The 13,541-nt window shown below is 45.5% G+C and overlaps 1 protein-coding gene across 1 annotated transcript in view; it reads left to right on the top strand.

Annotated features, from left to right (window-relative positions):
- LOC102572691 (BEN domain-containing protein 5) overlaps positions 1 to 13,541 on the top strand; it is a 1,452,508-nt gene that overhangs the window by 1,184,270 nt on the left and 254,697 nt on the right. Inside the window, exon 8 of the mRNA XM_059727817.1 lies at positions 12,683 to 12,797. Coding sequence (XP_059583800.1) covers positions 12,683 to 12,797 — 115 coding nt within the window. The remainder of the gene's footprint in view (positions 1 to 12,682; positions 12,798 to 13,541) is intronic.

Below are 13,541 nucleotides of genomic sequence, written 5' to 3'. Positions count from 1 at the left end.
TGCAGGCACTGCACACCCACCCTTTCCCTCAGAGTGCTAGCCCAAGGCTGGAGTCTGGCAACACTCCCACCCCTTGAGCAGTGAGCGGGGAAAAGCCTGAGACAGTGAAGGCCAGGGTGGGGATTTACACCCCTCCCTAATCAGAGCATCCTGCCAGGGCCTGGCCATGCCCCCCCTCAGCTCAGCATTGTAGAAGGGAAGGGAGGGCTACTCCAGCGCCACCCAGCGTCTGGCCTGAGTCACTTCAGCCTTGTGCCTGCATTTCTTCAGCCCAGAGGGAATGTCTGCATGGTTGCAAACTGGTTCAACCTAGGCAGACTAACTTGCAATGATTGGATCAATTCAGGCTCAGGCTTTTGAATGTCTGTCCCTAGCTGAACTGATCTAGATCATCAGATCTGAAAGCTGATTTGACAAGAGCTCTCTGACCTGGATTGAGATAGTGTGGTTTGGGACCTTCTTCTACATCCAGAGAAGATTTATTAAGATGCAGGCTTTAAAAAGCTGTTCTGTTCAACACAAAGTGGGGGAGGGGGGGAGGTTGGGCTGATAATGCAATCTGCTTTTAAGCTAGAGACTCCATCATAATTAATGAAGATCTTTATCTAAAAGTCAGTGGCACAGGATGTCTCTGCTGGTTCAGACTTTTTAGTGTGACCTGGGTCAGAGAATTGGTGCCCCACAACCCTCCATGAGATTTGGCTAAACCAAGTTCACCATTCTCAGAGCTGGGCATGTGATTTATAGCACTTCTACTCCTGAAGCCACAACACAGCGATGTGGTAATGAAATCCACATGGATTGTGACCCTGGGTGGGGTTCAAACTTACAAACAATGCACATCTTTCAAACTGGGCCAACTGTCAGAGAAAGCAGCTTCCCCGAAATGATACATGCCATGTGTAATTTAACCCTATGACGGTTATCCTCCTCTGTGCCTCGCTCTGCCATTAATGCGCCCTTTTCATTTGCTGCTAGTCATTAGCAGTTCCTTTGCATGCAGCCGGCATGGCAGATGCACAGTTTACTGTGGAACTGATGTTACAGCTGATCCGTCGGGCTCGTGTGCTCCTGGGGAGATTGGCTATTTTCCATTTATTTCACTACATTGGAAAACAGGGTGAGCTGTAATGGCCTAAGATATTTTAAAGCAGGGAAATTGCTAATTCAAGTCAGTGGGCATATTCTCATTTTAAAGGAGCAACAAATTAAATAAACTCCCCGCATTTTGTATTTGAGTCCTCAGTGCTTCATCTACCGTAATCTAATTCAGCCATTTATTTCCTGTGCATTCATTTTATCCCATTATTTGAGATTTCCTTTGCTTTTAATCCTGCGCTCTGAGGAGGCCTGGTGTTACAATGGAGATGCAGGAGGCATAGATATGGTAAATAAAAAAGCAGATATGCTGTAATCTAGCTCACCATCCCCCGCAATCAATCTGTTTATTACAGCTGACTCCATAAAGTTACTAGGAAGGTTGGTGTGCTGCTGTAGCTATGTTGGTCTAGAAAATATGTGAGAAGCAAGATTTCTTTGGTAATGTCTTTTCCTGGATGAGCTATATAGTTATGCAAAAAGTTAGACAAGCTTTTGAGCAGAAAATCCCTTTCCTCAAGTCTGGGAAAGAAGCAGATGCAGCCTTAGTTAAATGCTAGGTCTTAGGAAGATGCAATCTGTAGTCTGAGCCCTTTTTTCACCTATCCACCCCACTGTGACCTACAACACCATGGAAGATATTGAAATTAGCCATGTAGAATGAAAATTTGACTGTTTTTTTTTTTCTTCCCTCTGTGGGTAAGATGAGGGTTAATCATAAATGGAACAGGTTGGCATAACATATCTAACTATCTTGGCTGCCTGATTTGGCCTAGGTTAGCTTTTCTCCATCCTGCCATATATAATTATCTTCTCTATCTGGTTTTCTCCTGCCAAGAGCTGTTAATTTTTTGAAGGATTAAAAAAACAAATACGTTGGTGATTTTCTTTATATTTTCTGAGGCCCAAATGGTGTTTTTCCTCATGTATTTGGCCAACTTGGGGACTGTGTTGGCATCAGTTGGGGCTAATTTAAATAGAGAAGTTTGTGGGCAGGCAGCAATGGTGTGAATTGACAGCTCACTAGCTGCTCTGCACTAGCTCTCTATGTGGGCACTCTCTGGGCACAGGAAGTGCATGGGGACTTCATCCACTTTTGAAGGAGAGTAAGCTCCCTTGCACAAAGGCCTGGTTAAATACATACTGAGTCGGTGTGCACTAGCTAATGCACGGCAAGTTCAACCTCTAGCTTACAATGGGGTAAGTTTCTTTTTGTAGGCAAGCCTTCAGTCTCTGTCCCAAGTAACTTCAGTTCCTTTATGTACTAGTCATTGCCTTTCTCGACTCTGAAGTCCTTCCAGGAAAGTGGGCGGATGCACCAAAGTGCGTCCTTGCATTTCAAAATCTGTGCACGCAACTCAGACCCAAATGATTTCTCAAGTTGGACTTTTTTCAGTGAATAGCTTTGCCTTGTTAATGTTAATTTTCTCAAGATTCTTGAGGTCTAACTTCCAGCCAACGCTTGCTTTGCGACAGAAATGTCCACCAGTTCCCGGGAAAGCTGTGTACCACCCCTGTTTGGCAGTGGAATGAATTAGAGGGTTGTTTTGTTGTTGTTGTTGTTAGTCTTCTAGTGCGTCTTAGAGTCCCCCTATCCCACACTGGGGTCCTATCAAGTCAGGCTCTATACAAGCTTGCAGGTGGCACAGACATCAGAGAGAATTTTAAAAGCCTGGGGGCTCTGGGTATATATTTGGATTGTTAACCTGAACCCAAAGCCCACACCACCCCATCTTGACTTGACATTGTTCCCTGAGCTGGCAAAAGTCTGCCTACCCGTGTTGCAATCACCTCTTGCCTTTCAGTATAAATATACACATTGTTTGGGGCAGACCCTGCCTCCGAGATCCTCCAATCTAAATAGGTAAGAACTACTACCATCTCCCTTACCCCACATGGAGGGAGGAAATCGCGTGTCTGTAACCAAGCTAGATACTGTCATCCTAATATTCATAAAATAATAGAAGTAGGGTCGGAAGGGACCTTGCAGATCTTCAGGTCCAACCCCCTGCCTGGGCAGGAAGAAAACTGGGCTCAAATGACCCCAGCCAGGTAGGCATCAAGCCGCTTCTTAAAGACCCCCAGGGCAGGAGCCAGCACCGCTTTCCTTGGAAGTTGGTTCCAGATCCTAGCCGCCCTGACAGTGAAGTAGTTCTTATGGATGTCTAATCTAAACCTACTCTCCAACAACTTGTGGCCATTATTCCTTGTTATCCCGGGGGGCGCTAGGGGAAACGAGGTCTCCCCCAAACCCTTGAGGGACTGCCTCTGCCAATGAGAGGGGTAAAACAGATCTATCCACAAGTCCATCTTCCAGATAATCTCATATCTGTATGGATGGTATGGCAGGGCAGTGTGTGTGCCTGACACTTTAAGGGCCTGGAGCTGGCAGCCACCAGGTGCCTGATGACAGCAGCCATTTTGAATCAGGGGCTGTCTATATAAACAGGGCAGTTTGGCTGCTGGAGGCCAGGCAACAATATTGTGGCTGCAGATCTACATCTGGAGGTAAGGGAGGAGCTGTTGGGGATGGAGAGGAGGCTTCTGGTCCTGGGTACGACCTAAAACTGCACCCTGCCGGGAGTGGGTGGCCTGGTGAGGCTCCCAGTGGTGCGGGAGCCCCCAGGAAATGCCAGGCCAGTTATCACCCCCGTGAAAGGTGGGTTGGGGCTCCTTAACCCCTAGTCCCCAGCACTGGGTGGGTAACCCTGTTTGTGTGTAGGGCCCAGAAGGCAGACCCCTGGAGAGAGTGAGGGGCTAGAGACTCGGACCTGATCAAGAGAGTACCCTCGACTGGCCCATGCTGGGGCCAGGACCAGGACGGTCAAAAGGAGCAGGGGCCCACTGCGAGGGATGCCCAAGAGCTGAGGGCCTGGGGTCCCGACTGACCTGGAGGTGGGCCAGGGCTGGTAGCCAAAGGTCCCGGGGGGACCACACCTGAGAGGGGAAAATAGTTTCAGGGAGCTAGGTAGCCTGAATGAAGGCGGGGTAGGCCACCTGAATGGAGGGATCTTGGAGGGGTCCTGATAGGTGGATGGGGCCCAGTGTGGGGGCCAGTGATTCATGAGAACATTTAGATGCCATCTGTGAGGCTTGGGCTGCAGTGTAGGGGAGGAAAGGAGCCGCAGATAGCAACCCCTGGCATTGGGGCAGTAAATGGGCAGTCTCCTGCTTAATTGACATCTATTCATTAACTAATTAACATCAAGGCGTGGTGGATGAGAATGTGGGCAGGTGGCCCAGGATCAGGTGGGTGGGCCACGGTTAGATCGGCCCCAAGCTGGGCCCATGTTACAGATGGGTATTGCACTACCTTTCCACCACCCGGGTGTTCACCTGTCATGTCTCTGGCTTGGCTTCAGTTTGAGTTGCTATAACTAATATTCACTTGTGCACACAGCATCAGCGTTGCCAACTGGGAATTTAAAACTGCTAAACCTAACTGCACTTTTTGTAACCGACTAAGATGCCCTGGTTCAATGTGGCCACCATTTGGTCTATTCATCCTCTGCGTAACAGCACTGGTTAGACTTGCGCCATGGGCAGAATTGGCTTATAGTATTTGTATTCTTCTTTTCCCTGACACACAGCAAGAAAAACAAGAAACAGGGATTTTCTGTGTTTTATCTTCTAAATGATGAGTTCTTTTGCTCTTGCACCTTCGTGTGGTTTTGAAAAGAATATATCTATTATATATTTTTGCAGTATTTCTCTTAAAAACTACTTTGTCATTATGAATGTGTTTAACATAAGCTTACCTTTTGCTGTGAATTCAGAGAGAAATGATATCTGGGAAGATGTATAGGCACGCAAGTCAAGCATTGCCTGTCAACTCCATACGGATTCCTCCAGTATTGAGCTCATAGTGAAGTACCCGGTTTTCCTCCCCCAAATTTTAAGTGGTTTTTACCTCTGTTTGAATTTAACAAGGTGCTTGTAAGTTTTGATGGGAGAAAAAAAACTACTAAAAAAAAGTATCCACATCCACTCTGACCACAGGCTTATGGTCTGCTCAGTGAGACGATCCTGCTTGAGGGGATAGTCCCATGATATCATGATACAAGATTATATCAATGTCCATGACGCAGTTCTGCTCAGTTATCAACATTTTTAACTGAATATTACCACTATTTAAGAATCAAGCAACTATTGGAAAATTCCTGCCTGTTTGTTTGTGCTGAAGTCTGATTTGCCACTGGAAATATGATTTTGGCATTAGCATACCATTTTATTACTCACTTTTATGTCCTTTATGTTCTTATACATATTTCTCATGAAGGCATGACTTATTTACCACCACCCCCCCCCTTTTTCCCCCATGACATTCGCATCATTTTGATTTTATTTGACTCATTTACTTTTAGCTCCATGGTGCGGTGGATCTTAATACAGGAGTCAAGTATTCAGGTGCCAGGGTACAGCTCTAAGAGTTTGACTAGCTACTTCTTTCCTAGCATATACGAGACACAGTCCAGGTTACGTTTCCTTTGCTAAATGCCATATTGCATTGGATTCTACAATGATTTATATTTTCAATAATAGGAAGAGCACAGACATATCATATAGTTAGTCAATTAAACATCAGCCATATTTACTCAAATCCAAGATGTTTTCTTTCCCATTTAACATGGGGGAAATTGCCCTTCATCTTGGATGCAAGTATGAAGCAGCATGGAGGGGCAGGTACTTTCTGCCTTCCCCCTGTGTTGCCTCTGCCTCTGCACCATCTGCCCCCGACCCTCCACTTACCTGTCCCCACACTTACCCTTGCTCCAGCTCTACCCCTATTCCAGCCTGGGGCATGGAGCATGTGCTTGCTTCGGTCCCGGCCTGGCTTGGTATCAATGGCTGTGGTGACATATCCAGCCCAGGCCCTGGGGCAGGTGCTTGGAGGAGGCAGCAGGGGGCAAATGGTAGGGGTCAGGATGTTTTCATACACTGCAGGTCCCCCCTACTGCCTCCCCCACTGCCTGCCCCCGTGCCACTGTTTTTCCTGCTGTAGCAGTTGGGCGGGTGGTGGGGGAGGGCACAAGTTTAAGATAACTCCACGATAATTAGATACTATATGTGGAAAAATGATAACTCATGTATAAAGTGTCCACGTATAGGATCTACTTATTGGGGTCATCTTAAATTCAGAGTCATCTTGGATTCAGGTATATGCAGTAGTAGCATGTAGGCAGTGCAGATAGAGGAAGGATGTGGCAAAGATGGAAGAGGGAACAAAAAACCATTTTAGTTTTTCAGAGCAGAGGGAGATGTTAAAGAGTTTTGATCAAAGAGGTGTCAGAAATTGCATTAATTACTTTCCAGAGTAGGCCTTGTCTAGAATAAAAAGATCACAAATATGATCAAGCTATTTTGTTTCCACAGACTGCTACCAACATTTACACATAATTTGTTTGAGTGGGATCATCCATCTTGTTCTCCATTTTATTGCGAGTGCTTTGCAAAGCTAGCATCACGTTCATTGAGGCATTTCCTTGGTCTTTAGTTACAGAGACATCATTTTTTTCAAAAGTTTCTTTTCTTGTGTTTGATTTGACAGACTGAAACTGGATCGCTTCATTTGACCCAAACTGGAGCTAGAGTTCCAAAATCTGACCAATCTATGGGCAGCACTGTTTCCTTTAATAGCAGACTAATTGGCAGACCAATTAATCTGCTCATCTGTGAAGAGAAAATTTATAGCAATAAATAGTTCTATTTCCAGAAGTCATTCTCTAAGGTAACATTACAGTGGCCTTGTTTACTTCATGCCCTGCAACACGATCCAACGCCTCAACAGTAGCACAGGTCAATTAGTGGACAAATTAAGCAATTATTAGCCACTAACAAGGGTGACTGGCATCGTTACCCTTCCTGTTTACCAGCAAACTGTTATTTTAATACAAGGCCCAACAAATAAATTAGGGCATCTGTTGTATTGCTGTGTCTGCCTTGAAGTAAATGATATTAAATGGACTTTGGTGGCTGCCAAATTCTTAACCTCGGCATAATGAGATACACTGATACGTCTCTTGATGATTATAGAAGATGGAAAATTTAGTTTGTATTGATTTATTAACACAAGGACCAACTTTTGAGAGATGGTATTTTTTTTAATAATCCAATATGTATCTTTTTTCTTTAAATGTTATTGATCTACAGGCTGTCAATTTTTTTTTCTGGAAAGAATGCCTCTACACTAATTCTATTGATTATTTTGTCACTTGAAGTAACTTTTTGATGGGGTGTGCTTGCATACATATGCATTCAGCATTTGTTTTTTATGATGATCCTCGGGACTATATCTCCTTCAGTTTTGGTCATCTTCTCTGGGGTTTTTAACCCTTGCTTCATCATTTGTATCACTTAGCTCAGAAGAGAGTGAGGGAGAAGCCTCTACAGAAATGCACTCAGGTTTCAGTAACTGTAGCCTTAAAATATGGAGCTTAAGCAGGGCTCAAATTATACTTTGACTCTTGGGGAGGTTTGCAAAAAAAAAAAAAAAAAAAAAAAAATCAGGCTGCCCATCACGATGCCCTAATAAAATTGGAGATTCCCCAGGTTATGATTTTCAAATCTTCCATGGGGGCTGTCATCTCTTTGAGCGGGGGGGAGCTCAGCTCCCCGATGAGCTTGAGTAAATATCTGAGTAGCCATTTGTGTGGGCCACTGAACTGCAAGTCAAGAGAGATTTAGTTTTATAGTTTCTAGGGTAGGAAGGGACCTGAACAGATCATCAAGTCTGACCCTCTGCCCTGGGCAGGAACAAGTGCTGGGACCATAATACCCCAGCCAGATATCTATCCAACCTTCTCTTGAAGACCCCCAAGGTAGAGGAGAGCACCACCTCCCTTAGGAGCCCATTCCAGAGCCTGGCAGCCCTAACCATAAAGTAATGCCTCCTGATATCAAGCCTGAACCTGCTGTCAATCAATTTGTGGCCGTTAATCCTTGTTATCCCAGTTGGTGCCCGGGGGAACAGAACCTCACCTATTTTCTGCTGCCCACCCCACCCCACCCCACCCGGCGATGAGTTTATAGACAGCCACTAGATCCCCTCTCATAGATTGTAGAGTCAGAAGGGACCACAATGGATCATCGTGTCCAACCCCCTGCCCCTGGCAGGAAAGAGGACTGAGGTCAGATGACCCTAGCCAGGTGACTATCTAGCCTTTTCTTGAAGACCTCCAAGCTAGGTGATAGCACCACCTATCTTGGAAGCCCATTCCAGATCCTGGCCAACCTTACTGTGAAAAATTTCTTCCTAATATCTAACCTAAATCCACTCTCATCTAGTTTACACCCATTATTTCCCCGTTGACCTCCCCTAATAAATTTATAGGCGGCCACAAGAGCTCCCCTCAGCCGTCTCTTGTGAAGTCTGAAGAGATTCAGCTGTCTCAACCTCCCCCCGTAGGGTCTATCAGGAAGGCAAGTGGCCCTCCTCTGGACCCTCTCGAGATTCCCCGTGTCCCTCTTGAAGTGCAGCGCCCAAAACTGGACACAGTACTCCAACTGCAGCCTGAACAATGCCGCATAGAGGGGGAGCATCACCTCCTTTGATCTATTAGTCATGCACCTGCTAATGCATGACAAGGTGCAATTGGCCTTGTTGATGGCCTCGTTACACTGCCGGCTCATGTTCATCTTGGAGTCAATTATGACTCCAAGATCCCTCTCTGCCTCTGAGCTGCTGAGAAGGACACTCCCCAACCTATAGGTGTGCTGGGGGTTCCTCCTTCCGAGGTGGAGTACCTTACATTTATCTTTATTAAATTGTATCCTATTTCTCTCTGCCCATTGATCTAACCTGTCCAGGTCAGCCTGAATCTGCTCCCTGCCCTCCGGTGTACTAACTTTGAATAATATCGGTCTGAGGACCGAACCCTACTGGATCCCACTGCCCACCTCCCTCCAGGCTGAGAAGGAACCATCCACCACCACTCTCTGGTGCGGTCCCTAAGCCAGTTGGCCACCCACCTGACCATGTAGGCATCCACTCCACAGTCTGTTAGCTTCCCAATGAGGCTAGGGTGCAAAACTGTGTCGAAGGCCTTCCTAAAGTCCAGGAAGATGACATCAGCCTCGGCTCCCACATCCAGGCAGTGTGTGACCTGGTCATAGAAGGCTACAAGGTTTGTCAGGCAGGATCTACTTGGGACAAACCCGTGGTGGTTTTCCTCTCTCAGTCTTCTCTTGTAAAGGCTGAATAGATTCTGGCCCTTTAGTCTATCTTCATAGGGCCCAACCCTTAGGTTTTAGTCCTCTGCCAGTACTCTGCTGCTTAGCCATGGGCAAATCACTTCACTTTGGCTTCCCCTCCCACCCTTCATTTGTCTAGTCTATTAAGATTACAAGCAAGGTTTCTCTCTCACTATACATGAATATTGTGCCAAGCATAAGGAAGCCTAGGTCTGAGTTTGAGACATTAAGGTGCTATGCAAGAAGAGCCCCTTACAGATTTCATGGAGGAGGCAAAGCACTTTAGGGGGCCTGGTGCTGGACAGCTTGAAACACAGGACATGCTTTCCAATGGCCACGTTTTATGGCAAAGGAGAAACTGAGCTGACTAAAACGTTTCGTGTGCTGGCAGTATTTCCTGTCCAGTGCAATCTTGTCATTGCTCACACAACCTGCATTCAATGCTCTGAATATCACCCGCTACCTAAGAGCTCAGTAAAAGAAAACAAGATTTTCTATATAAAATTTAGATTGCAGCTCCTCGTTAGCAGGATGTTCCTGCCAAGATCCATCAGAGAAAGTTCATGAAATAAGAGAAGCAAAGCACAGAGAGCTGCTGTAACCCTCTTCCTAGGTGACATTGTCATCAGTGCAGGATGTGTTCTGGGCTACCAGAACAACTACCAGAAGGAAAATAGAGGCCAGGGGCAGACTGGGACAAATATCTCTCCACCTCACTATAATGTTTAAGAATAAAATAGTATACCTTTAAATATCTGTGAGTCCTCTAATGGTGCTCACTGTGTACTGTGGTTTAGAAACTGCCAGCAACCAGTCAGAACAGTAGTATTTAAGAAAGTAGGCCTTTCATATTTGTGCAGTTTACTAACCTTGTATACCACTGTGGTTTCTGGTGAGAGATCTCCTGAATAACAGAGATTCTGTATCCTTCGAAATGCATAGAAAAACAGCCATTAATCAATCAAAAATTGTCAGTATTGAGGGTCTCTGATACTCTGGTTATTTTTGAATAGAGAAGCCCTGATTTTTACCTTAGTGCCACTGTAAAACAGAATTCACTCGGGGCAGTGAGCATCGCTTACATTTTTTGGTACTAAAACAGCAAAATGCATTTTAGCAAATGGGTCCGATTTGTGAGGTTTTGGGACATAGATTCATGTAAGCATCTACCTAGGCAGGGCTTTTCAGTCAGCTGAACTATTGTTTCGAGTGTTCTAGCTGGTGTGTGATATTTAAAAATAGAAGTTGGTCAGATTATAGAAGTAAGAGAGGGAAGAAACTCTCTAAATCATCTAGTTAGCATGAGCTGTCCCATTGAAGCTGAACTATTTCCTGCTGTATGTTCCCTAGTGTTTTGCCTCGTCCAATTTTAAATGACTCTGATGACAAGGCTTCCACTTCTTCCCCGGAGAGACTATTCCACAGTCTAATAGAGCCCACCGTTAGTGAAATTTTCCTGATGATCAGCCTTATTTTTTCTCTGCTTAATTTAATCCTGTTATACTAGCTCAGTGATTGATTTATTTTGGAGAAAATCAGTAAAAAGTTCCTGCTTCACAGGATGAACCTTGCAGTAAAAGGCTCTAGAGGGGGTACAGGGTATTACAGGCCAGCGAGCCTAACTTCTGTTCCTGGAAAATTAGTAGAAACAATAATAATAAAAAAAAAAAATGTTCAGCATATGGTTGAACATGACTTCTTCCTCCACCCTGTATCACTAGTGCTGCCAAACACCTCAGCCCACTCATGGCAGGTGGAATAGGTTCCCGACTCCACAACCACCACCACTCATTATAAAGTAGTAACCTGAGCCCAAGATTAGCACTCATGACTTCCGGTGTCTCAGTGTCAGCTCTGATGCTAATTATGATCCTAGGGAAAGTGCTGGTTTTCCTTTCAGTTGCATTGATTTTGCTCTAACTCCATTGCTTTCAGTAGAGTTACTCCTAATTTATGCTGGGGTAACCTGAGGAGAAAATATTTCCTTTTGTCTCATGTCTGATAGTCAGAGGGTGCAACCTGTGGCTGAGTACTGGCTATGCCTGCCACTTTATGAAATTTTAGGCAGGCTTTGAGTTGCTGGCAGGTGCAGTTTGGCCCAATTAAATGGTCACATCATTTAAAGGGGGCCACTGGATTGGAGGAGGGCTAGAGAGTCTCAGTTTAAGCCCAGGCCCTAGGAGCAGAGCTGGCAGCTACACCTAGGAAGCCAGAAGTGCAACATGACTCAGCCTGCAGCTCCCAGAACATCTTGAGGTCAGGGTAGGAACTATAGGGATGGAGGAGGTTCGTGCTCCTGGGACATGACCTGAAACTAGACCCTGCTGGGGTTGGATGGTGTGGTGGGGCTGCCTGTGATGGGGCAGTCTCCAGGAAATGCCATACCTGTGCCTCCCCACTGAAAGGTGAGGATGAGGCACTGGAAAGCCTCAGCCCCCACTGCCTTGTGGGTACCCCGTGGAAGGGAAAGGCTTGGGGAGCACACCCTGATAGAAAAGCACAGGGCCCAGGTCCACTGACTGGAGCCTGAGGCAGGGTCCAGATCCATTGAGTGGGGTCTGAGACACAGCCAAGGTTCAACAAGGGACCTGAGGCCATAGGGGCCAGGACCCCAGAGTGAGATGAAGAGCAAGAAGCCCATAGGGGCCAGGACCCCAGAATGAGGCCTAAAGGGCATAAGGCCCAGGAGCCCAAGTGAGGGGTGGAGTAGCAGCCCCAGTGAGGGAGTAGAGTTGTGGCCCTGGAGAGGGCACATGTGGCCCAGGCACATCTGAGGACACCTGAGGCCAAGTTTGGGCTGGAGGCCAAGTGTGGCCCAGCTACGGGGCTTGGGGAGTTGGAAGTGATTTTTGGATGCTGTCTGCGAGGCATGGGACACGGTGTAGGGATGGTCTGGAGCCATGTATTACACTCATGGCATCGGGGCAATAAATGGGAAGCCTCCTGTCTATCAACAACTTTTTAGTTCCAACAGAGGCATGGCAGAAGAGTCAGTCAGTGGACTGCCCTAGGCAGGCAAGCGGGTCAACAATTGGACTGGGCTTGAGATGGTCCCCTGTCACACTGATAGTCAGAGGGTGTCACTTCACTGATGTTAATAGGTTTATGTCTGCTTCACCTGTTGATGATCTCACCTCTTCTTCTGAATAGATGACGGGGGGAGGTTATATGGATCCATCTCTCTGGGATGGATTGAAGGCTATCTAACAAACATTTGTAAAGTACTTCAAACATGTAAAGTGGTATGTGACTGCTCGCATTATATTTTTTGTTGAAGCCCTGAATTCAACAGAAAAGAATGTCGATTTTATTTTTGTAGGAGCAAAATTCAACAGATGTGTTGACATTGTGGTTTTCACACACAAGATCTTAAGGCCATTCTTATTTCTTCCAGGTATAATTGATTTCCTTGTGAGCCCACATCCAGTAGCCAAAGTATTGCGGGATCATTTGGTTTTCAAGATTGCACCGATGCTTAATCCAGATGGAGTATATCTAGGAAATTACAGGTATGGCATGCATTGTTGAAGCGGCACATCATAGCTTGCTCTTAACTTTGCATTGTTTCACCGCACAGGCTCATACAATTCAATTTTCTATACTCTTTATTGCTGGACTTGATGCAGAAATAAAATGTTTTATGTGAACTGACAGCTCTCATATGGCCAAACAGTACTGCCAGGCCCAGAAAGTCCTTACATAGGCAAAACTCTCTTTGAAATCATTTCCTAGTGAGCAACTATGCTCAATGCTATATTTGTCAGGGTAAGAAGCTAAGGACTAGGCCTATGAATTATAGCACGAAATTTGTTCTACATGTCTGCTTGGATGTGTGAGCTAAATTCAGCTAAATCTTCAGGAGACCTCAGCCATGTTTATAAATGCATTCATTATGCTGTTCATCAGCCTCTATGTAAATGTGTCAGTCAATCACAATTCTCTTCAGCTACCTAGATCATCCATTAAAGTCAGAGATTTCTGTCTGCTATTTTAGTGTAATAGGTAGTGATACATGGAGAGGAATAATCACTCCATCCTATGTTAATTTTGCCTCATTTTAGTATTTGAATTAGCACTTTTCTACCTCTTCCTCTCTTGAGAGCATATTCAGGAAATCTTTTGTTTTCCCTAAAATTGTTTACTCTTAATGCATTTATTTACAAAATAAATGTGCTGTTGTAAGTGATAATGAAAAGCAGTTGATTAGCGGATGATTTGTTTGTGGGGGCAATTACATGTATTGCATGCAGCTT

Source organism: Alligator mississippiensis, chromosome 5 (genome assembly GCF_030867095.1).
Source record: "Alligator mississippiensis isolate rAllMis1 chromosome 5, rAllMis1, whole genome shotgun sequence".
NCBI classification, from domain to species: Eukaryota; Metazoa; Chordata; order Crocodylia; family Alligatoridae; genus Alligator; species Alligator mississippiensis.
Note: the sequence above shows the minus strand (reverse complement) of the source record. Positions and strands in the feature narration are given on the sequence as shown.